This window comes from Nomascus leucogenys, chromosome 20, assembly GCF_006542625.1.
Source record: "Nomascus leucogenys isolate Asia chromosome 20, Asia_NLE_v1, whole genome shotgun sequence".
Lineage (NCBI taxonomy): Eukaryota > Metazoa > Chordata > Mammalia > Primates > Hylobatidae > Nomascus > Nomascus leucogenys.
In genome coordinates, this window is record NC_044400.1 from 1,884,662 (window position 1) to 1,910,394 (window position 25,733).

General features: G+C 54.2%; 1 protein-coding gene across 11 annotated transcripts in view; it reads right to left on the reverse strand.

Moving 5' to 3' along the window:
* Positions 1 to 25,733, reverse strand: part of MAD1L1 (mitotic arrest deficient 1 like 1) — a 408,034-nt gene that overhangs the window by 56,290 nt on the left and 326,011 nt on the right. For all 11 annotated transcript variants that reach the window (XM_030801339.1, XM_030801341.1, XM_030801338.1 and 8 more), the window contains one exon: positions 24,865 to 25,055. In XM_030801339.1, the coding sequence (XP_030657199.1) occupies positions 24,865 to 25,055 (191 nt within the window). The remainder of the gene's footprint in view (positions 1 to 24,864; positions 25,056 to 25,733) is intronic.

Sequence of the window (25,733 nt, forward strand, 5' to 3'; positions counted from 1 at the left end):
AGGCATACTCCGAGCCAAGGGCCTCCTTCCCCTCTGCAGGGCAGGCTGGGCAGGTACAATCAGGACAAGCTCCCCATGAGACTGGGGACCCAGGCCCAGTCCCAGCCCAGGTGAAGGTCCCTTCCTTCTGCCACAGAGACGACTAACGAGCAGCTCCCCGGCTGCCCCAGAGCCCCCGACAGGGGCCATGGCTTCTGACCCTTCAGACTCAGCTGTTCCGAGGGGCCCTGCTTCTGCCCTGCCCGCCCCCACGGCTGCATTCAAGCCTGTGCTGTGCACACCGAGGCCAGCTGAGTACCGGAAAGGACCTGGGCTGAGGCTGCCCAGCTCACAGGGAAGCAGAAGCCAAGGGACCAAGAAGAAAACATCCCCCAACTGCTGACAGGTCGCCCTCCTCGACCCCAGATGCCACTAAGAACAACGCGAAGTTCCGGCGCGCAGGGAGGGAAGTCCATGTTGACTTGGGGGCAGGTCTGCAGTAGGAAGGCTGGGCATGCCCTCCGCTGGCTGCTCACTAACTCCCCTGCTGGCAGAACCTTCCAGTGCACAAGCAGAGGAGAAAGGAAGGCGTGGAACATAGCAGGTGGGACGGGGAGAGGAAAGGCAGCAAGGTTCCCAGCAAAAGAGAAGACGCTACTCCAGGAGCCCTGGGAGGTATAAGGGAACCCTGTTTAGTAATGCTGCATGTAGTTCACGTGCATAGACGCATGCAAACATCTATGATGTAACCGAGCGGGACTGTGCAGAGCAACTGTTACAGGCTGAACTGTGTCCCCCAAATCTAGATACCTAATCCCCATGTGACTGTATTTGGAAATAAGACCTTTAAGGAGGGAAGTCAAGTCTGATGAAGGTCATAAGGGTGGGTCCTGAGCCAACAGGGCACCAGAGCTCTCCAAGTGCACAGGGGAAAGGCCACACAGGAATACAAGGGGCGGCCGCCCACAAGCCGGGAGGAGAGTCCTCCCCAGGAGCCAACTCCAGTGCCCCTTGATCTCAGATTTCAGCCTCCAGAACTGTGTGATACACACGTCTGCGGTCTCAGCCCCACGCTGTGGGGCTCTGTGGCAGCAGCCCCATCCAGACCAGCAGAGTGGTGGACATGGCTAGGTCTTATTTTGGTGAACTAGCCCTTTGGCTCCACAGATCTCTGTAACGTGTTTATGCGGGAGGATGGTAGGGGCACGGCAGCCCCATCTAGGAAGCAAGGTCTCCACAACCATGGGTCATGTTAAACCAGCTCCTTCTCTGGAGGCCAAGGGTCTCACGTGGTCAACTGCAGCCCAGGGTCCTGAGCCCCCCATCTGGTCCAACACCAGGTGCTTTGTCTCTCTTCTCCTTCACGCAGGTGGTCACCCTGCCGGACGCTGCCCCTTTCCCCACTGTCCTCACCCACCGAGAACAGGTGCTACCACAATAAAAGGACTCTGGTTAGGGCTTTATGAAGTCACCAGCCTTTCAGAGACACATGCTAAAATATTTGAATGATTGCAGCTAAATTGATTACGATGCCTTGGATTTGCTTCAAAATAATCCAGAAAGGGGGAAGAGGGTGGGATGGGCTCACAGGGACTTCTCGATGCTGTTTTCCATATTTTTATACATATGCTTAAAACTTTCCACGGCAAAAAGTGAAAATAAACACAAATAGAAACCAAATCAAAAAGCTAAAAGATGACAACTCATCCTAGCCAGGCCAGGGTGACCTCCTCTCAAAACCCAGGCTCTGGAAGGGCGTCTCACTCCTACCCCCAGAAAGTGACATCCCTGGCCCCAGAGCCCCTTCTGGGGCTGCCCGGTCTTTACCCCTCTGCCCAAGGCCACATGCACAGGATGTCAACAGTATTTGTAGAATTAGCGAGGCAGCATGTGAAGGTGCGGTTCCATCTCCAGGCTCCCCGCCCTGGTCCTCCTCCCACTGGGTCTTAACTCCCCGAGGGGCCACAACACTTCAACGCGTGAGGGGTCGTGCACCTCTCCACCCAGGAAAGTGTGCACAAGCATACATGGTGCTGCCTGTGTAATTCTGGCAATGACAGGGGTCTGTGAAGCCCACTCAAGTTCCTGGCATACGGACCCCTGCCCTGAGCTCGCTCCCCATGTTGCTGTTCCTCCTCTCATGTGGATCTGGGACGTCATGCTGGGCAACTGAGACCAGGTCTGCCTTCACGTTGTAAACAACTAGAAAAATGAACAAAATACACACAGTAACTACTCACAGACACTGGACCGCGATCTCTGAGGACAGAGAAACAAATGAGGTGAACCTCTGAACACCCCTTGCTCTGCCCAATGGTCTCTTCCAGGCTTGGCGCTGTGGGGTGCAGCTCAAGCTCAGCGTGACGGTCCTGCTGAGAGGAAGGGAGGATCTGCGGAGGGCGGAGCTGTGCACAGAAGGCTTACTGGCAACCTGGAGAAAGGTCTCGCTGAGCTGCTGAGTAATACACTCTACGCACACAGCATGCAACTCCACAAGGCTGAGCCAAGCCCATCGGGGAGCTGCCAGGGAACAACTCCAAAGGTCACACAGGACTGGGGACAGGCACGTGCTGACCAGCCAGAGCAGGTGTTCTTGCTGAGCGCCCAGGGCATCTGCTAGGAACCTCAGAAGGGTCATGTCTTAGCAGCAGAGTTAAACTAGCCCTGGAATAAAAGCAAATCCATACAAGCCCCAAGAGAGTGTGAAAACAGTTCTTGAAAGGATCAAGCTGACCCCAAAATAACTTAACTGCTTGCCAGAAAAAGCCCAATACTCTTCAAAGAAAAAACAAGGAAATTTGCACACTTTCATACACTTAACATAATATTAACAATGCCCATCGTACAATCAAAAATTACTAAGCATGCAAAAAAAGGAAAATGTGGTCTATAGCTAGGAGAAAACTCGGCCAATAGAAATAAGTCCAGAAATGATGACATCAGCAGACAAGGACTTTAAAACAGCAATTATAAATACGCTGCAGAATTTACAGGAAAACATGAACACAATGAAGGGGATGGCTGCTAGCCCCCAGGATGGCCCTGAGTGACCCTGCTTCCTGGCAGTCACACCCTGGTGCTGTCTCCTCCCACATCATACCAAGGTTGGCCTACGTGATCAATAGAAAACGGCAGAGCCAGGCATGGTGGTGTGCACCTGTAGTCCCAGCTACTCAGGAGGCTGAGATGGGAGGATCACTTGAGCCCAGGAGTTCAAGGCTGCAGTGAGCTATAACAGTGCTGCTGCACTCCAGCCTGGGTGACAGAGCAAGACTCTGTCTCAAAAAAAAAAAAAAAAAAAAAGGCAGATGTGATAGTATATCAACTCCAAGATTATGTTATAAAAGACACCGTAGCTTCCATCCTGGGCTGGCTCTATCTGTCTCTTTCTGACTCATTCAACACTCACTCTGGGTTGAATGCTGCCATGTTGTGAGGACACTCAAGCAGACCTATGGAGAGGTCCATATGGAGAGGAAGTGAAGTCTCCCGCCAAGGGCCACCTAAATGAATTTGGGCAGATCATCTGGCCCCTGTCAAGCCTTCAGCTTTGCAACCCAGGACAAAAGCCCCTAACTGCACACTCTCACGAGAATCTGGGCCAAAACCATCCAGCTAAACTGCTCTGGGTTCCTGAATTTCAAAAACTTCACGAGACAACAAATGCCTGCTGTTTTAGGTGCTAACTTCTGGAGAAAGTTGTTACGTAGCAACAGACTACTAAAATGAAGGAGAAACCAAAGATATGAAAAAAATAACCAAATGGACCTTTTAGACATGAAAAACAAATGAAATTTTAAAACTCCACTGCATGAAATCAATGGCAGGTTAGACACTCCAGGATAAAAGGTCAGTGAACTTAAAGACAGGAACAGAAACTATCCAAATTAAAGCACAGAAAAAAGATTGAGAACCAAAAAAACAAAAAGTACAAAGCTTCAGTAATTAGGATAATATTAGTGACTCAAAATATGTAAAACTCGAGTACTGGAAAAAGGGGAGGGGAACAGAAAAAATACTTAAAGAAACAATGGCCAAAATTTCCCAAATCTGACTAACTATAAATCCACAAATCCAAGGAGCTCAATGAACCATAAGCAGGATAAATACAAAGAAAATCAGCTGGGGGTGGGGTGCATATTATATACAAAGTAGAAAGATAAGACTACTAGCAGACTTCTTGTCAGAACCCATGCAAGCCAGAAAACAACAAAACATACATTCTTAAGATGCTTAAAAAAAAAATGACTGTCAACACAGAATTCTATATCCAGTGAAAATATCCTTTAAAGATGAAGATGAAATAAAGACATTTTGGGACAAAGAAAAGCCGAGAAAATTTGTTAGTAGCAGGACTACAATATAAGAAATGTTAAGGAAGTGCTTCCTGCAAAAGAGAAAAAAAAAAACGCCAGATGGAAATCTGGATCAACACAAAGGAAGGAAGAGTGCCAGAAGCAGTAAATACATGAATACAGTTCACGTATTTAAATATGTGAATACACTTCAACAAGCATTTTTGAATCATTTTAGTTTAGAAGATAATGTACTCTCTGAAGTGAAAAAATAATTTCACAAAAAAATTTTGTGCAAAAATTACACAAAAAGAAAAATGGAAAAATACTTTTAAAATGCTATACGTTAACTACTGTAAGATTATTTGAAAATAGACTATGACATTAATCATGCATATTGCAAAACTTAAAGCTGGGGTCATCAAACTCCAACCCATTGGCCAATTCTAGCCCACTGCCTGCTTTTGTAATAAAGTTTTACTGGCACACATCTGAGCTCATTATGTAACATGTACAGTTGCTTCTGTGCTACAACAGCAGAGGTGTGACAGACAGCATGGCTCCCGAAGCCTAAAATATTTGATACCTGTTTCTTTACAGGAAAGGTTTACTGACCCTTGCCCTAGACCAATAACTAAACCAAAAGAGAAGAAAACCAAAGAGGTATAATTAATAAGCCAATGTTGGAGAAAACATGGAATACTAAAAAACAGTCCAAAAGAAGGCAAGAAAAATGAAAAAAAGAATATACGAGACAAAAAGAAAACAAATGATAAGATGGCAGATTTAAACTCAATGTCATAAAAATTATATTAAATATAAATGGCAGAGATTATCAGTCTGGATTAAAAAAGCAAGATTCAATTACATGTTATCTTCAAAAAATCCATTTAAAATATAAAGACAAAGGTAGATTAAAAGATTAGAAACAGATATAGATAGGTATATATAAATATTAAAACTGTAAGAAAGCAGGAGTGGCTATATTAATATTATTCAAGTTGGACTTCAGAACAAGAATATTTCAGAGATGAAGACAGACATTGTATAATTATAATTACAATTGCAAGTGATCAAGAAGATACAACAATCTTAACTGTGCATGTACCCCAAAATAGGGATTAAAAATATAGGAAGCAAAACCTGATAGATCTGAAAGGAGAGAGATAAAAAAATCGATAAAACTTAGAGTGATGAAGAAAAAAAGAGATGATATGTATTGCCAAAATCAGAAATGGAAGAAGGGATGGCACTACAGATGCTACAGGTAATATAAGGATAATAATGAATTATTATGAATGATTTTATGCCAATAAATTTGACAGTATACACAAAATGAGCAAAAACTCAAGAAGATACAAATGACCAAAATTGACTCAAAAAACATCTGAGTAGTCCTATAGCTATTAAATTAAATTCATAATTTAAAAAGCTTCCCACAAAGAAAATGCCAAGCCCAGATGACCTCACTAGTGAATTCTATCAGATATTCAGGGAAGAAATATCTCACACAAATTCTTCCAGAAAAAAGAGGAGTAGGGAACCCTTCCGAATTCATTTTCGAGGCTAGCATCATCCCGATACCAAGGCAAACACACACATTACAAGAAAAACTAAACCACAGATGAATATTACACAAGATCATAGATGCAAAAATTCTCACTAAAAATTAGGAAATTGAATCTAGCAATTGTATAAAAAGGGACCCAGTGGGGTTTATCCTAGGAATGCAAGGTTGGTGTAACATTTAAAAAAATCAACCAGTATTACTTACAATATCAACAGAATAAGAAAGTTCATATGATCATCTCAATAGATGTAAAAAAAACTGACAAAATTCGACTCTTAGCAACTAGAACAGAAGGGAACTTTCTCAACCTGATAAATGGTATCTATGAAAAACCCATATTTAACAGCATACTAATGTCAAAATACTGAATGCTTTCTCACTAGCATCAGAAACAAGGTGAAAATGTCCCCTCACCATTCTTATTCAGCATTGTACTGAAATTCCTAGCCAGTACTGAGGGCAAGATAAGGAAATATAAGGCATAAAAGTTAACAAGGAAGACATAAAACTCTAACTTTATCCACACTATACAATTGTCTATGTTGAAAATCCTGAAGAAACTACAAAAAATTTCTAGAACTAATAAGTAAATTCAGCAAGGTTACAGAATACGAGATCAATATATAAAAGTCAATTATTTCTATATATTAGGAATGAAACATTGGAAAATAAAAATTTTAAAGCACATTTACAAATGCATGAAAAATGAACTAGTTAAAGCTAAGTATTTTAAAAATACACATAACCTATATATTGGAAAATAAAAAACATTGCTGAGAGAAGGTAAAGACCTATATAAATAGAGAAATATACCATTTTCATGGAATGGAATACAATATTGTTAGAATGTTAATTCTTCCCGGCCGGGCATGGTAGCTCACACCTGTATTACAGGCAGGTGGATTGCCTGAGGTCAGGAGTTCGAGACCAGCCTGGCCAACATGGTGAAACTCTGTCTCTACTAAAAATACAAAAATTAGCTGGGTGTGGTGGCAGGCGCCTGTAATCCTAGCTACTCGGGAGGCTGAGGCAGGAGAATCACTTGAACCCGGGAGGCAGAGGTTGCAGTGAGCCGAGATCACTCCATTGCACTCCAGCCTGAGTGACAAGAGTGAGACTTGGTCTCCAAAAAAAAAAGAATGTCGATTCTTCCCAAATTGATCTACAGACTGAATGTAATCCAAATCAAAGTCCCAACAGGCTTTTTTGTAGAAATTGACAGGCAGATTCCAAAATTTATGTGGATCTAGAATAGCTATAATTTTGAAAAAGAACAAAATTGGAGGACTTACGTTACTTGACTTTGAGACTTACTATAAAGCTGCAGTATTCAGGATAGCAGCACAAGGTCACCTGAATGGAACACAGAGTTCAGAAACAGAACCACACATATGGCAAACTGATTTTCTTTTTTTTTGAGACGGAATCTCGCTCTGTCGCCCAAGCTAGAGCGCAGTGGTACAATCTCGGCTCACTGCAAGCTCCTCCTCCTGGGCTCATGCCATTCTCCTGCCTCAGCCTTCCCAGTAGCTGCGACTACAGTCACCTGCCACCACGCCTGGCTAATTTTTTGTATTTTTAGTAGAGATGGGGTTTCACCATGTTAGCCAGGATGGTCTTGATCTCCTGACCTCGTGATCTGCCCACCTCAACCTCCCAAAGTGCTGGGATTACAGGCGTGAGCCACTGCACCTGGCCGGCAAACTGATTTTCAACAAAAGTACCAAGGTAATTCAATCAGGAAAGGATATTCCTTTAAACAAGAGTTGCTGGAATAGGCCAACTAGGACGCGCCACAACTCCTACAGGAGTGATAGGTGACAGCCGGACACACCTTCCATATCCCCACAGTGTTCCTGATCAGTAGCCCTCAAACCTGGGCTGATGACATCCATGTTTCCTGGGAGCCTGCCAACACCCAGGTTCCTGGATCCTATCTGCGGTGACCAAGGCTGGGCAGACAGGGCCACAGCCAGCTTTGGGAAGCCCTGCACCAGGTCATGACGTCTCTGCAGGGCCCCCAGAAGCTGAGGCTGTCCTGCTTAGGGGAGCTGGGGAGCTGCTGGGACCTCCCTGCAGAGCCCAAACTTGAGGAAAGCTGGAGCCTCAGGAGGAAGGGAGGCCACTCGACGCAGTGATGACAAAGGGCCATGGCCAGGCTGCCCCAAAGTCCTCCCCTCCCTGAGCCTCCTGGCCTTTCCCCGCTCACTACAAACTGACTTCCTGCAGTCACAGTGGGCCCTCAATTTGGCAAACAGTGTAGTTCTTGAAGCTGCATGCGTCCCATCTCAGGGGCCCCACATGAAACCCCAGAAGGATGCTCACGTCATTTCCAATGCAAGAGGAAGCACGGTGTGGTCAGCAGAAAGCACCTGGCCCCTGAGGGCAGGCAAAGCTGCAGGGCGTCCCAGTCACTCATGGGACCCTGTGGAGGCAGGGATCTCACTGCTGATGGGGAGCCTGGGATCCAGAGAAGAGATGGAACTGAGAGACGAGTGAGCTGGGAGCAGCCCCATCTTCCCCCCGCTCCCTGCCCAGGCCACTGCAGCTCCACGGTTCAGCTTAGGAGTGGAGCCTGGTGCCTGGAGCCTGGAGGTGAAGTCTGGGCTGCAGAGCTGAGCTGACAGAGGGCTCTCTAGGCGGGATGCCTGGTTCTTTGCTGAGACCCTGTCCAACTGCAGAACCTTAGGCAAACCAGGCCCCAGTGTGCTGATCTTCATAAGATGGACACAGGAACTGCTCCATCACACACATGGGGTTTCATTAAGATTATGAGCCATGACAAAGTCCTCCCAGCTCTGCGGTCTCAGAACTATACGAGATGAGCCAAGTCTCTTTCCCTGAAATCTTACATGGCTGAAATAGATGCAAAACAACTCAAATATGAGTCATGCATTTGAATTAACCAATTTATGCCTAGTGTTCCATTATTGGAACGCTAAAGTTATTTATATCCTGGTGTTCAAGGTCATCGCCAAGGTCTGATTTTTCACAAAAATTTGGAACCTCCAGCATAAATGGGTTAATAATTTATCCAATTATTTTATCCAAACTAATAATCTATCTACAAGGAACCTAGTCTAAAGAAGTAGCCAGAGAAAGATCTGTGTTGACAGATGATTGCTGAGATGCTTTGTTACATGGCGAAAGATAAATCAACAAAATCGTGAGTAAACAAAAAGAGGAGCTGGCTAAACATCCTACAACAAGGAAATATTTTAAATAAATTATGGCACAACCACGAAATAGCACATTATGCACCCATTAAACACCATCATCGAGGAAATATTTGAGCGTAAAATGCTCATGATATAGTGTCGAAGGGACAGAGCAGGAAACAAAACGATCTGTCACAGCCCCGATTTCACCAGGAAACAGACATGAAGATGTGGGGACGCAGAGGTGGCAGGAAGGCAGCAGACATGGCCTGAGGCCCGTGGTGCCCTCTCACTCCAGGTGACAGGTGATGAGCCACTGGCATCTTCTCCTACATACTTCATTAAGCCATGAGGAATTCTCTATGCGGATATGAGGAACGCTATGATTTTGGTCAGCAGTCCTGTGTGGCCGGTGCCAGGGCAGAAGGGTGATCTGAGCCACAGGCTTGCCCGTGTCCTCGGGCCCCACAGCTGGCGACCTCCCCCGTGCCCTCTCTAAGGGCGAGAATCACTCCGAGCCTCCGCCTGCTTGAACCTGGTGGTGGGCAGACACGGTTCACCAGGCATATCCACCAGGAAGGTCTGTGGCTGGGGCCAGGGCATAAGATGAGGAGGGGCAGCCCTGGGAGGGCAGAGCTCACCTTACTGCAAGTACCCCACCCTGGGCTGGACGCCCACATCCCAGGGTGCCTCGGGAGGTGAGTGTGCCGGGCAGAGGGCACCTGGGAGATGTCAGCAAACGTGAACATAGCTGCTTGGACATCCTGAACCATAGCTGAAGCAACAAGATGGGACATGAAGTCAGCATGTGTTGAAAGCAACTCCACTCTCAATTCAGGGGACCCAGAGAGGCAAATTCAAATTAAACTGTCTGTGTAGACCTCACTGCTCCAGCGGGAGATGGGAAGGCTCCAGAAGAGCCTGTGAATGGCCTTGCCTGCCTGTCAGGGAGGGAGAGAAGGGGTGAGGGGCGCGCTGGGCGTGTTTTTGATGTTGCTCTGGCTGGAGCCTCCCAGGGACTGCTGGAGTGGCCTTGTCAGTTAACCACTTCCTGACAGCACCACCCATGGCCACAGGGTCCTGCTCACCTCCCTTCCTCAGCCAGGCCTGGCGCGTGCGCACCTCTGAGGATGCCACATACCTGCACAGGGAGCAAGAAGGCTGTTGGGTGGGCATGACATGGGCTCCAGCCACTGCCCTGCCACGGGCCCACTGCATGGCCCCTGGCACCCCTTCCCACCGCTGGGGTCCACACCCAGGCCTGCCCTCTGTCACCAGGGCAGCCGTGACTCTGATCCTGGGTCGGTGCTGAGGTGAGAAGCCACTGGCAGTTTTGCTCCTTTAGAAATGTCGAGAACTGAAGTCTTGAGAAACACCAAACCCTGCACCACAAACAGCCCCAGGAACCAGCTCCTTAACAGCAAACCTCGTATCACAAATGGCCCCAGGTACCCAAACCACCAAACCCTGAATCACAAACGTCCACCCCCGCCCCCGCCATGAGCTCCTTAATACCCGAATCCTGACTCACAAATGACCCCTGGTACGTAGGAGCTCAACACCAAACCGTGAATCACAAATGGCCCCGGGTATGAGCTTCCTCTCCAGAGGCAGCAGTCTCTTCTGAATGCCTGGGGCCATGAGTCATGGGGAGGGCTGCCCGTGCCAGCAGGATGCCCATTTCCATGGGAATCAGCCCAGCTCCCCACTGGCTGCTGCCTGAAGGCCAAGCTCCAGTGTCCTGGAGACCCTCGCTCTGACTTCAGCTTCAGCACCAGGGGACGGACAGCTCCCTGACCTCTGATGTCTCCAGCCTCCTCAGGCACAATCCACACAAAACACTTCTGCCCTGCCCAGGGCAGCAAAGAGGGTGCTGTGGCTGGGGTCGAGGGGCCCAAGGCCTGATTTCATGGAGGCCGAGGCAGAGGGTGCGGGTCCAGGCTCAGAGGGCAGTCTGGGTGCCCCAGGCCGTATTAAAAGGAAGCCACCACGTGTCTCTATTACCGACAGCTTCAAACCAGATACCAACTCTCAGCTCCGAGTTCCAGGACTTGACCGGAGCAGGAGCCTTGAATGAAGCTGAATCTGACCTGCAAGCCCTGACACACGGTCAGGCCAGGGAGCCTCCTGGATACCCGGGCTAGGAGAACCATGTGCAGCAGAAGGAAGCCTGGAGGAGGAACCGCAGGCCCCGCGCTGCACAGCGCAAAGCCAGCTGGGGACTCCCCTGCATCTGACCGCTCCATCCTCACAACCACGCCAGGGCGAGCAGCTCATTCGAGAGCACGTGGCCAACAGGAGGCAGCACTGGGACTGAAAGCCAGGGTTGGCAGCTGGGCCAGTCTCCACTTGGGGCAGGGGCAGCGCCAGTGGCCAGGAGGGAGGCAGCCGAGGCACACGTGGTGTTTGGTGGCACAGCCCTGCTCGCAGCTGCCCTGGCTGAAGAGACATGGCCACCCACCCTCACACTTGGGCGCCCAAGAGCACGCCCCTGGCCATCCACTGGTGCACCCCTAGCCACCCACCCACATGTCCGGGCAGCCACCAGCTCCCCTGCCTCTGGCTTGGGAAGCCTGAGGTGAGCCCTGGACTCCCGCAGCCTCAGCGCCCCCGGCTGAGTTCCAGGCCTCAATGCTCTCGAGGAGCAATGCCGGATCAGGGGCCGAGCCGGGATTCCCCACCGCGTGGAGGCCCCGAGGCGATCCTGCTGACCTTCTCTTGGCCCAAACTCCCACTGCATCTTCCTGCCTCTCAGCCCAATCACTACCGAACTTCATTTCCATTCCAAAATGTCACCAGGTCTAAGAGACGACCGAGAGTGGCCTGGTGAGACAGCCCGAGAGGGGCTGGGCAGCAGGGGAGTTGTCTGAGTGGGTGGAGGACCCCGGTCTGACGTGGGGGGACTGTGTGGAGCGGACCACACCTGCGCCCTGGGGCCCCCAGCCCAGGCCTCCTGTCTGTTGCCCCACAGGTCAGAGCCCTGGGGGCAGCCTGAGCCACAGCAGGGAGGGCATAGCGCCCTCAGATACAGGCGGGGCATGCCGTGGGGCAAGAGGGCAGAGGGCATTCTGTGGCGTGGGGCAGCTGCTCTGGGGACACAGTATGGTGGGGGGCGCACCCCTCACGTCGCCCTCCGGGAACAGGCTTTAGAATCGGAGATCACTGTGCATGAGATTACCTGTGTTGGTCAAAACCCATACATGTGAATGGTGAGCACACTTCTCCAACAACCTAAGTACTTAGTCGTCACCACTGGACCCAAGGCAGCGGCCCAGGAGCAGAGGCCACGTGGTGGAGTCATAGCAGGACAGGGGAAGACAAAGGACCTCGCTGCTCCCGCCTTAGAGATGGCTCCAGGCCCCTGCACGGACACCCCCACACATGGACACTACTTTCAAGGAACTGGTCTCAGGAACCACTCCCTGCCCAGAGCCCCACGAAGGGCTGCCTCTCACGTGCCCTCTGCCCACACCACAGTATCCCTCTCTCGGGTCCTTTGTTCTTGGTCTATCCCCAAAAAGCCTGTGTCCCAGCTCTGCCTGGAGAAAGATGAAGAGGGCTTAATGAGGGCTTTGAAGCTCAAACTCAACAGCAGTGAGCACCAGGCGGAGGTCGGTGCTCTCAGACAGGAGACAAGTCCAGGGGGCTGGGCTGCGGGTGTGTGGGGGCCACAGGGGTGCGGTTGGAAGGGCAGATTCCAGGTGAATGTGTGACACGTGGAGCTGTCCCACGGTGGGCCACCGCAGCTCCTGCTTCCTGAGTGGCCCTGCAGGGTACGGGATCCCGAATGCCCGGCCTTCAGCCCCCCAATTCCATCCACCTCTGGCTAAGAGCTGTTGCCATGACAACCCCAAGGTGCCCCCTCACCTGGCCCCGCGGCTCTGGCTGCTGCTCTGTGCAGCAGAGGCAGATCCCCGAGGGCTCGGCAGCCCAGCGCCTAGAGCCTCTCCCTGTCTCAGCCCTTCCAGTCCTGTCTCTCTCCCTCCAGCCTGGCCCCTGGGCCGGGTAGGCCCACTCCTCGGCAGAGGAATGAGGAAGATGGAACAGGGCAGGCAGACACCCCAGCAGGGACCCCCGCCTGGCATCTCTGGCCCCATCCCTGGGGGCCACATGCCTGGCTTCCCATTCTATGCCACCAGCAGCTCTGCCTCCTCTCCTCCACGAGGTCCTACTGCCTCCACCCCATGACTGCCCCACCTGGGCCCTCACCAGCCCTCGTCCGCAGATCAGGGCAGCCTCATCCCAGCAACCTGCAGAGACCCATGGGTGTGTTTACCTTCCCGTCAGCCCAGGAGCGCTGTGAGGGCCAGGTTCATTTCTGGGCACCTGGCGGCAAGCTCTGGGCCTGGAACGGCACAGGGCTAGTCACTGTCTAAGGGGCTTGTCCTCTGGGGGTAAGTGCCCCTCCCGGGGCCTGGAATCCTGAGTCCTGATCTGTGTAAGATCAGTGCACAGGAGATGGTGGGCTGGCAGATATGCCCACTTATTCACAAGCCTCCTTCAGAAGGAAAGAACAGGGCAGCTACCAAGGTCATGTCTACACCTGTTGGCAGCAAAGCAGATGCTTCATCTGAGAGTGATAAATCTTGTGCAAATCTCAGCCTGTGTCAACACGCCCCAACTGGACAGCAGGTCCTCGATTCAAGAGTCGACACCTCTGCATGGGCTCGGTGACAAGAACGGGCGGCTGAGTGGGAGAGCACGGTGGCACGGGCCTGCCTCGGGCTCGCACACCACACTGTGTCTGCAAACAGGCATATGGGTGTGTTCAAGTTCTCTGCTCTCAACACTTCCAGGGCAGCAAGGGTCAGCGGGACCCTGGGCCAGCCTGGCAGGAAGGAGGGCCTGGGCATGGGCCTGCAACCTGGGTGACCCTGGGCAGGCCCTGCTCTGCTGGTGACAGCCGTGGCCAGGCACATGGCACCGTGTGCAGACAGGCAGAGACCTGCTGCAGGGCCGGGGCAACAGCTGAGGAGTACGCACAGGTCTGTGGCCCTGGCCCTGCACCCTTCCTGGCCCAGGCCAGCAGCTCCCTGGGGCCAGTTGGGGTGTGCAGCCAGACTGCAGAAGGTGGTGCCGGGAGCTGTTTCTCTCACACAGTCCTGCCCCACAGGTTCCTGGTGAGAAGGCTTCAGGGCTGTCAGTGACCGCATGGCAGTGGTGGGGAGGACAGGAAGACTCCCTATCTCTTTTTCTAACACAGTGGTTTGCATACCGTGGGCCTTCACAGCCCTTGAAACACTCGCTCAGGCTAGGGGGACTCCGGCTGGGCCCACGCTGCCCGACTCACTCTCCCTCCCTGCCCCTGGATCCAGATCATGGAAGCAGGTGCCACACAGGACGCCTGGGAGAGACAGAGGCCAACCATGAGCATGTATGTGTGAGCATGTATGCGTGTGGGTGGCTGTGCATGCGTGAGCATGCGTGAGTGTATGTGGCTGCCTGTGTGTGTGCATGCATGTGTGTGCATGAATGCGTGTATGTGGCTGCCTGTGTGTGTGTGACCATGCGTGTGTGTGTGGCTACCTGTGCAAATGTGTGCATGTGTGCGTGCAGCTGCCTGTTTGTGTGTGTGTATGTGTGTATGCATCAGTGTATGTGGCTGGCTATCTATGCATGTGTGTGTGCATGCATGTGTGTATGTGGCTGCCTGTGGATGCGTGTGTGCATGCGTGCATGTGGCTGCCTGAGCATGTGTGTGGCTGTGCATGTGTGAGCATGTGTGTGCATGTGGCTGCCTGTGTATGTGAGCATGCATGCGTGTACTTGGCTGTGTGTGCATGTATGTGTGCATGTGTGCGGCTGCTTGTGCGTGTGTGCGCATGCATGTATGTGGCTGCCTGTGCGTGTGTGCACATGTGTGTGGCTGCCTGTGCATGTGTGTGTGAGCATGCATGTGTGTGGGTGGCTGTGCATGCATGGGCATGTATTTATGTCCATGTGTCAGTGGGAGCGTGCATGAGGCCAGTGCGAGGGCGGGGCCTAGGACAGGAGAGGTTGACTTGTTCCTCCGGCAACTGCCCTGCAGTTCTCACTGATGAGCCACGAAAGCTTCCATGATGCGCTTGCTGACCTGCAGCTCTCTGTGGCCTGAAGTCGGCAGACAGTGGCCGGGATCCACTCAGGGCCCTGTGGCAGGCATACGGGGTCCCAAACGTGCCTGGCACTTGCATACATACTGGTCAAGGGCACTATCACCACGACCCTCAGGCAGATGCAATGATCCAGGCCCACATAAAGGCTTGAGGAGGTGAAGCCATGTGTCCAGGTCCCCAGGCTGGCAGAGGCAAGCGACATCCACACCAAGGCAGCTCTGGCCTGGATCCAGCCCCTCCCACCACCTGACGGGGGCTGACCAGCAGTGACACCGCCAAAGACCACCTCCATTCAGCAAACACTCGGACGAGGCCACAGATGCTGGGGAGGCTGGGGGATGGTGTGGCTGGTATGCCCAGGAAAGGTGGCATCCTCAGGGCCACTCTTGCCATTTTCCTGGCCTCTGTACTGCTAGGGTCCCTCAGGAGGACCCCGCCAGCTCTGGACCCCAGGCCGGGCCCAGCCAGGGGCTCCACAGCAGCCCAGCCACACATCCCGAGGCTTGTTGGGGCCAAGCCTGGATGGGTGGTTCCGAAAATGCTCTCCCCAAGTGGAGCCGCCCCTGCACCATCTCCTACATTCCCTGCAACACAGAGAGATGCTTCACAGAGGTAATAGGCTCAGCCATGCGGCCTCCGCAGGCTTACCCAGGAAGGCCCCTGGAGCTACACGCATCTTCCCCCGGGCTGACTCATGCAGGGCTTGGGCCGCGTGCCCTCTGCAGGCTCTGGGTGCTGGCAGGACACTTGCTGCTGTCAGCTGAGCCTGCCATGTTTGTGGCTTGGCCCTTCCTCACCTTCCGAGCCAGCATGGTGGCTCCAGGTCCCGCTAATTCCTTCCCCTCACCCCACCCAGGCAGAGGCCCAGCCACCCATGAGACTCCAAAGTTCAGAGCCGGGGGGCCTGCTGCCACAGCTCGTCGGGCCACAGCAACAGCTGGGCTCTGAGCCCCAGGCTGGCGGTGCCCTGAAGGCTGCCCACCCACAGGGCTGAGAAGGCAGCTGGGAGGTGGAGCTGCCTCCACTCTCAAGACACACAGGACCTGGGCCTTCCTGGCCCCTCTCTATGGCAGGAATGGGGAATCGTCTCCTGGGAGGGGCACGTATTCCCGGGAGGGTCTCACCCCTGGACCATGAGTTCTGTCTGGTGTGGGTATGGTGGGCTCAGATCCCCGGGAGGGTCTCACCCCAGGACCACGTGCTTTGGTGTGGGTACTGTTGGTTTGTCCCTGACAAGTCTCATATTGAAATAGGATCCCCAGTGTTGGAGGTGTGGCCTATGGGGAGGAGGTGTCTAGGTCATGGGGTCACAGGCCTCACCCACAGCCTGGTACTGCCTTTGAGGGAACTAGTGAGGTCTCTCTCTTTGTTCCCATGAGAGCTGGTTGTTAGAAGGAGCCTGGCACCCCACCCCCTTGGCCTCCTGCCATGTGATCTCTGCCCACATGGGCGGTTCCTCTTCCTCTCCTGCCATGAGTGGACGCAGCCTGAAACCCTAACCAGGTGCACACATGCCCACTTTTGAACTTAGCAGCCACCAGAATTGTGAGCCAAATACACTCCTTTTTCTCTAGAAACCACCCAGCCTCAGATATTCCTTTAGAGCAGCATAACGGGCAAAGACACCAGGCAAGCCCATCCTGCCAGTTTCCACCGAGGCCCAACGCTGTGCCGGCCGCTACAGGTGCGTCGCGGAGAGGAGGAGGGAGACGTGAGGAAGGAGGGAGCCCTGAAACCGAGGCCACCTGTGCTGTTTTATCAGCTCACCATCGCTCAGCACCTAAGAAGCAGTGCTCACGGGCCCCACTTTGTACTTGGGGAGCTGAGGCCAGAAATCATTTCCCAGGGCCAACCTGCTGCCCTAGAGGAGTCTGGACCCTGCGTTCTCATTTTTCTTGGGGACGTGCACAGCTTTCCTGTCTGGGAGTTCCGCAGTCCATGCAACAGTGAGAATGCGGGACCCCGGCGGGATCAGACACGCCAGCAGCCGGCTCTGTGCGGGACCCGGGCGGATCAGACAGACGCCAGCAGCGGGCTCTGTGCGGGACCCCTGTGGGATCAGACAGACGCCAGCAGCGGGCTCTGTGCGGGACCCCTGTGGGATCAGACAGACGCCAGCAGCGGGCTCTGTGAGACAGCCCGGCGGGATCAGACAGACGCCAGCAGCGGGCTCTGTGCGGGACCCCGGTGGGATCAGACAGACGTCAGCAGCGGGCTCTGTGCGGGACCCCGGTGGGATCAGACAGACGTCAGCAGCGGGCTCTGTGCGGGACCCCGGCGGGATCAGACAGACGCCAGCAGCGGGCTCTGTGCGGGACCCCGGTGGGATCAGACAGGCGCCAGCAGCGGGCTCTGTGCCACCTCCTCGCCCACCCAGCCTCCTAACCTCCCCCAGCTGAGGTCCGGCAGACGCAGCAAGGATGAGCAGAGGGAAAAAAGGGTGCACAGAAGCGCCACCCCGGGCCGGCACAAGGAGGAGGGGCGCGGGGTTATTTCTGCTTCCCAGGAAGGCTGCTGTACAAAAACATTTTTCTATAGCTGTACGATGTGCTTGTGCTTTAAGCTAAGTGTCATACAAAATAAATTTTAATAGGCCGGGCACGGTGGCTCACACCTGTAATCCCAGCACTTTGGGAGGCCAAGGCGGGAGGATCACCGGGTCAGGAGATTGAGACCATCCTGGCCAACATGGTGAAACCCCGTCTCTACTAAAAGTACAAAAAAATTTAGCTGGGTGTGGTGGCGCATGCCTGTAATGCCAGGTACTCGGGAGGCTGAGGCAGGAGGATAGCTTGAACCCGGGAGGCAGAGGTTGCAGTGAGCCGAAATGATGCCACTGCACTCCAGCCTGGTGACAGAGCAAGACTCTATCTCAAATAAATAAATAAAATTAAAAAGTTTATAAACTCAAAAAGTTACAGCAAACTTTAGTATTATTATTATTATTATTTTATTATTATTATTATTAGAGATGGGATCTCACTCTGTCACCCAGGCTAGAGTGCGGTGGCGCGATCATAGTTCGCCGCAGCTTCTAACTCCTGGGGCTCAAGCAATTCTCCCGCCTCAGCCTCTGGAGTAGCTGGGACTATAAGCAGGTGCCACCACACCTGGCTAAGTTTTAAACATTTTGTAGACACAGGGTCTTGCTATGTTGCCAAGGCTGGTCTTGAACTCCTGGGCTCAAGTGATCCCCCCACTTCAGCCTCCCGAAATGCTAGGATTACAGACATGGGCCACTGTGCCCAGCCATTCATTTATTATTGAAGAAAAGAAAAATATTTTTAATAATTGAGTGTAGCCTAAGCTGTACGGCATTTATAAAGTCTCCAGTTGTGCACAGTAATGTTCTAGGCCTTCACACTCACTCACCTTCATTCACCAGCTCACCCAGAGCACCCGCCAGCCCCGCGAGCTCTGTTCACGGTAAGCGTCCTATGCAGGTGCACCATATTCCACCCTTCACACATCATGTTTATGGCACCTTTTCCATATTTAAACACGCACAGACATGCAGGTGCTTTAGCACTGTGCCACGGTGGTCTACTGCACTCAGCACAGTCATGCACTGCACACTTTCACAGCTTGGCAGCAGCCAGCTAAACCATGCGGCCCAGGGGTGCAGGAGGCCGTGTGGCCCATGGGTGCGGGAGGCTGCACGGCCCAGGCTTGTGTAAGTCACTCTAGGAAGTTCCTGCAAAGACAACACTGCCCAACAGCACATTCCACAGCATGCGTCCCTGTCGTCCGGCGAGGTGAGACCGTGCCAGACTTACACGTATACACACAGGTGAGTGCTGAGTATCCCTTATGGGAAACGCTTGGGACCAAGTGTCTGGGATTTCTGGTTTTTCCGGTTGTTAGAATATCTGTATTACATGCCTACTGGTTGAGTAAGCATGTCATGCAAATATTCATCCCTAATCTGAAAATCTGGTATCGGAAACGCTCCATTAAGCGTTTCCTTTGAGTAACAGATCCACAATAAAAAAGCTGTGGATTTTGGAACATTTCTGATTTCAGGTTTTCGAATCAGGGAGGCTGGACCTGTGTATCTTTCCCCCTCATCCATACGACAAACCTGGTAGGTCGACATCGCCACAGGCCTGCTGCGCTGAATGGTGAAGTCACGCACAGTGGTGATGCTGGGTTTGCACAGTTCCGGAATCTGTGCCGTCCACGCCTCTGGCCCTGATGCCCAACCTGCAGGCCTCTGAGCTGGGGAAGGCCCTGGGCAGCGAGGAACGAGAAGCCTGCTGGAACCGGTGTGTGTCCCGGACCCCAGAAGTTCACAGTTTTGCCCCAAACTGCATTTGCTCTGTGCCCCCAGCCTGGTCACTCCACTTCTTCTTACCATTGATTTTCTCCCTCTCATAACAGGAGGCTTCCTTCCCTGGGTCTTGAGAAGAGGGGAAAAGGGAGGTGGGGAGAACTCCGTGAGAACCACTGGGAGGAGTGCAGCCGGAATGGAGAGACCAGGAGCTGAGCCTCCCCACTCCAGGCCCAGGCAGGGTATGGCTTTCCCAGGAAGCTCTAGGGACTCTGGAATCTCTATCTCCTCTCAGGAGGGAGAGGAGCAGAGGCAGCAGGTTCCCGCTGGGAAAAGCTGGAGCTGAGATACGCCTGCCTTTCCCCCAAATGGCAGCCCAGGCAGCCAGCTCCCTCCACCCACGCGGCAACAAGAGGCTTGGTCCCGGCTGGGATGGGAAGTCCCGGCTGGGATGGGAAGCAGAGCAGCGGGGGACTGTGCAGCAAACCCTCAATTATCCCAGCACACATCTGTGGAACCCGCTCGACTGGAAACGGGCTCGGCTATTTCTAACTCTGTCTGCAGCCCCCTTTCTGCCTGAAGAATCATTTGGGGGAAAATCAGATAAATGAATGACGTGGCCAGGAGGCTGCGGTTTGGCGAGATCTTTCGGGAGCACAGGAGCCACGTATGCCAGCCCCCAGCTGGAGTGGGTGGGGCAGGGGCCTGTCTCCCTGCTCTCCCTGCCCTCCCACACTGGCCTCTGCCCTCCATGGCCCTATCTCAGGAGGGCAGCTCAGGGAAGACCCTCCTGGGCACACCTAGTGATGCTCAGCGCCCTGGGGATGCGTTTCTGAAGCCAGGAGGCCAGGGTCAGGGCCCCCAGGGAGCACCCAGACCACATTCCTCATGACAGATGGGGAAACTGAGTGTCACAGGAGCGCAGCGGCCTGGCCAAGGCTGCACACCAGGGCCAGGAGCTGCCCGGGACAAGGTGACTGCAGAGTGTCTCTTATCTCTCCTCTGGACAGTGGAGACTGGGGCCACCGCCGCATGGCCCCAAGGAGTCAGTGACCATCTGCAGGCAGAGGTGCCAACATGAGCCCTGGCCCTACAGGTTGGCTACTGTCTGTTCACTGTTTATCTCTTCCCTTTTGCTCTGCTGAAACCTGTTTTTCTGTCTGTCTGGCAGAGCCCTAGAGCGCCCTCTCCATAAGCCAGGCCCTGAGCTGGGGGCATGGAGCTGCTGCGAACAGTACAAGTGCCTCTCCTGTCACCAAGCATGGTGTCCTGGGTACAAAGGAGGCAGGAATGACAGGTGGATGGGGCAGGACTGACGCTGATCTCCTGGTCAGAGCTCCTGCCAGAAGACTCGGCAGCTCTAGCGCTGTCCTCTTGGAACCCAAGGGGGAGGATTTCTCAGGAGGCCAACGGCCTCACCCAGTGAAGGGCAGCTCGGAGGAGGACTTGGGAAGAGTCGGCTTACAGGGAGCCTTTGAAAGCTCGAGTGTTGCAGGCCGTCCAGAAGGTCTGCAGGGACTGGGACACACAGGGCCAGCAGAGTTAGTCACAGCTCTGGGAGAAGCACGGTGCACCGTGGGCTGGAGCTGAACCAGCCAACAGGGATCCCGGTGCAACATGACCCCTCCCCAGCTCCACAGGCGGCACTTATGAGACTCGCCTCTTGCAGCCTCTGAAGTGAGCCACAGTTACTTCTACTCAACAGGTGAGGAGACTGAAACGGGGAGGTGAGGCTGCATGCCTAGTGTCAGCCCTCATGAACATGCTCTAAAGGCCCATATCCTTCCAGCAGGAGATCCCTCCACGTCAACCAGATGGGGTGCAGGAAGGTCTGGGAGGCCCGAGCCCTCCAAAGAGGGGAGGGGGCAAGCAGGGTGCTGGGTGCAGCTGTCGGCAGGGCACGTCGGCTGGGCAGGACAGAGTCTGGAGCGGGAGGAGGAGTGGGAGAGGGAGGAGGAAGAGTAGGAGGAGAGGGTGGGGGTTGGGTGAGGCTGGGGGAAAGAGGCTGTGAAAGGAGGCCTGGGAGAGAAACGGAGCAAAAAGCATCTTTAAGAACCAGGCGCCCAGCAGTGGGGAAGAAACACAGGAGGGGCACGGTGGAGGGACACACTTAGGCCCCCTGAGGACCCTCAAAGGACAACTAACCCAACGGAATAAAACCTCCGGCAGAGTCACCTGTCAGGAAAAACACAAGGTGGCAGGTGTCCCAGGAGGGAAGCCAGCGGAAGGGTCCCACGTCTGGGGAACCCAGGAGGGCTTCCTGGAGAAGGCGTCTACAAGCGAGCTGGGCCCAGATGAAGGGGATGGAGCAGGTGGGCCTTAGTGCTGGGGTTCCAGGGACAGATGCAGGCACAAGTTGGCAGCTTCTTCCTGCGGGGACTTCACTGCTCAGAAATGAAACTGATGGACCAAGGTGGGGTCTCGGCAACCACGATGGGTGTGCCAGGAACATGGACCCACTTACTCCTGTGGGTCAGACATAACTGTACCTGCCTTACAGATGAGGCAGAGGCCCAGCCGGCACCCCCCAGCAACAGCTGCACTTGGGCACCAACCCACACGCTCACCTAGAGTGAGCCCCCTGCCTGGGTTGCCCAGAGCTCCCTGTGCCAGGCCCACCCCGGAGCTCTCGGCCCTGCCTGCAAACATCAACTTGTAAAGCCCTTCCATACTTTACTTAATCTCCCTGATCCTGTGAGCTTCAAGCACGAAAACACAGTGCATGTTACACATGGGGAAAGTGCATAAGCTAAAAGCAACCTCGTTCCTTGACACTGTCCACCTGAGCGAGCCCCCGGGACACGGCCCAGAGCAGGCATGGTGGGCGGCCGGGAGGGTGGGGAGCGGGGCCTCTGTGGGCACCAGGCCTTGCTGGTGGAGCACTGGGCCAGTGGACCGTCTGTCCTTCCAGAGGTGGCTGCCTCAGCTCCATGGCTTCTGACCCAGCACACCCAGCCCTCAGGGCCACAGAGTCACATTCACACAGGCCTTGGGCCAGGACAGGCCATGGTCCAGAAGGTCAGGTCAGACCAGGCCTGCCACTGGAAAGAAGGGCCAGCAAGGGCTGGAGGATGGGCAGTGAGGGGGCGGCCCGTGGGGGCGCCAAGGCTCCAGATCACTAGGAAGGCAGGTGGGACGGCTGGCAAGAGCTGCGGGGCCCAGGCCACATCCCTGCAGGAACCGCGGCTCCTCGGGGCAAGCCAGGCCTCCCGTACGCTGTGTGTCATTCAGGTCTGGGGCAAGCAGGGCTGGGGAGCTGGCCAGCTCCTGGGCTCTCTGTCCGCCTGCCTCCTCCTCCTGGAGCCCCCTTCCTGCCTCTCCCTGACCTCAGGAGCCTGAGGGCTGAGAGGGCTCCAAGGTGGGGAGGAGGGCACGGGTTCCTGCCCAGGCTGTGGGGGCTGAAGGCTCAGCCACTGGCAAGCTGAGGCCGGCCCAAGCCTTCTGCTCTCAACATCCTGCCATGGCCAGGATCCCGGGCAGGGGGACGAGGGCCGAGGGAGCTGAGATGCCAGCTTGAGCAGGGAGAGCGGCAGGGCCTGTGCTCGAGGGTATGACGGGGATGGACCTGGTGTCCGGCAAACCTGAGGACTTCGGGCAGGGCTGCACTTCAGAAGCCCATGCAGGGCTTACAGTGGTCAAGAAGCTACTTGCTGATGGTGTTTTTTAAAAGTGACGCAGGAGCACACACAATGGAACCCCAGGCTCCCGAGTTCCCACGTGTAAACAAACATGCCTACATACATATCTACGTATAAAACACCGAAAGGAAACACGGCAAAGCAGGACAGCGGCTGCCTTTTCGCGGGAGGATGACGAGTGGCTTGCTTCCCTCTTTTGGATTTTCGACACTCTAAACAGAAAACACTGTGGAGGGTGCCCCAAGGTTCTGCTGGAGTTAGTCTTCTTAAGATCATCGCTTCAACTACAGCACACGCAGGGATCCGGGGAAAACGCTGCTTCTTAATTTGTAAATGTTGATGTAACGAGTGATATGTTAAGTAATAACTGTTCGTGATACACCTTTATTAATACCTAATCATTTTCAAAACCCATGGAATTTCTATAATGCATTAAACACCTCTGTGAATTGTTCAAAGTATACAGAATTATACAAAAGCAAAGAAGTACATTTCTGATAGCTTATTTAAAGACTTGGTGTGTTTTTATTATTCAAAGGTTTGAGAGTTTCAAGAGTATAGAAATGGATGAATGTGATCTGAGAAGCAGGAAATCCAGAAGGAATGCAGAGCAAGCCCGGCGCAGTGCCCCTGTGCGGCGCAGGCTGTGAAGATGGGTGGGTTGTGCCCCTGTGCGGCGCAGGCTGTGAAGATGGGTGGGTTGTGCCCCTGTGCGGCGCAGGCTGTGAAGATGGGTGGGTTGTGCCCCTGTGCAGCGCAGGCTGTGAAGACAGGCGGGTTGTGCCCCAGTGTGGCGCAGGCTGTGAACACGGGAGGGTTGTGCAGAAGGAGCAGGAAGAACCGGGCTAAGGCACAGCTCACTGCTGTGAGATGCTGACGGATATGCATAGGCCGCACTGGGTACAGCTTTTATACAAATGAAAGTCGGTTCTCCGTTCTATAAAGACGCGCAGAGGCTGCAGACTGCAGGCTGTTTAGATGCCCGTTCCAGACCACAGCAGTCCCAGGTGGGGCCCGTCTCTGCCTGTCCTGATCTCCCACAGCCACCGCCCTCTCCACCCTTCCTGAAGCAGCCACATGCTAAGACGGGGCTGCGAGGTCATGCCGGGGCCACAATGCCACACCAGGCCGACAGCACCATCTTCACGAACGGGAGGTTAGCTCACTGGGGCAGTGATGAACAAGCCCTGTCGCCCTGGGTTTCCAGCTGCTGGAGGTCCGCGTGGGGCCACCTCCACCCTGAGGGTCAACATGTAACACCCCGATTTCTGCTACCAGACCCTGCTCACCCGAGGACTCTTCATGTCCACAACGGCGGACCCAGTCCAGCTTCACCAGCAAACCAGAACAGCGCCTGCTGGCTCACAGGACTCGAGCGTGGAGATGCGGCCAGCTCTCCTTTCCTCTTCTAGTCTGTCTACCTTGTCCTGCGCTGGCCTCTGGCCACTGTAACACTGCGCAGCCTGGCGGCTTGGAAGGCGCCCCCTGCCCCGGCCCCACATGGACTTCAGTCCTCCCCAGGCACTGCTGCCTCTGGACACACTGACACACGGCTGCGGCTGCAGCCCTCATGGAACGAAGCCCAAGTCGCGACAGACAGAGTCTGAGAAAGTCAGGGGGCAGCCCAGGGCCTTCCGCACCCAGGGGGTCCGGGGCTGCAAAGCCACATAGGGTTGGCTCAAGGCTGAGAAGCCCCAGGTGGTGATGAGGACGGGCCAGTGCACCTCCTTCCCACCCAGCCCTCCACACCATCCCCTTTGGATGTGAGGCTGCTCCTTTGCCAAGGGCTACGGTTGGATCTCCCTGTGGGAGGAGACAGAGAGTGAGACAGCCAGAGAGCCGTCACACGCAGGACCCACCTTGAAGATGAGGCAATCGCCCGGGTGCTCAGCGTACAGTGAGGTCAGCCGGTACTGGTTCTCTGTGGTAATGTCGATCTGGTAGCCGGTGAGTGTGTAGCAGGCCTTGCGGAACTCCTGGATCTTGGTCTGGAAAACCTCCTTGAGCCGCTGGTTCTTCAGCTCGGCGCTCTCCACCTGCTTCTTCAGCTCTGCGGGAGGGACAGAAGGAGACAGTGAGTGCAGCACCAGGCCGGAGGGGTGGGGACCTGGGGGCGGCCAGGGCAGGGAGGAGGCCGAGTACAGGCGGGAGTGACGGCTGCCCAGGGACACAGCAGGTCCCCGTGTCACACCAGCCAGCCTCCATCGGCACGCGTGAGGAAACAAGAGTGAGGGGTGAGCTGATAAAGCCTGACCCTCTGGTGGTGGTGATAATAAAGTTACTGCATTAAGAACGGTAACTATAAGAGCCAGACTACGAGCAGCCCGGGCCCCCCCACAGGGACCAGCCCTCGGCCGGCAGAGTGACAACACCTGGAGCCACCCCAGTCACTGCCAGGAAGCCACAGGATCAGGCATGACTCGGGGGTCACTGCCAGGAAGCCACAGGATCAGGCATGACCCGGGGGTCACTGCCAGGAAGCCACAGGATCAGGCATGACTCGGGGTTCGCCTGCCCCAACGCTCCAGCGATTTAGGCGAGAACCCTGTGAGGAGCTGGTGCTGAGGATGTGGGTCCCAAAGTGAAGGCCTGGGCCGCCACGCCGCCCAGTGATCCTGACCATCCATTCCCAGGCTGCCGCCTGGGTCCTGTCTGAGGTTGGACACCTGCCCCACAGGAGCCAGCACCGAGAAACAGGGAGGCAGGCAGGAGGCCACCTGGACGTTCC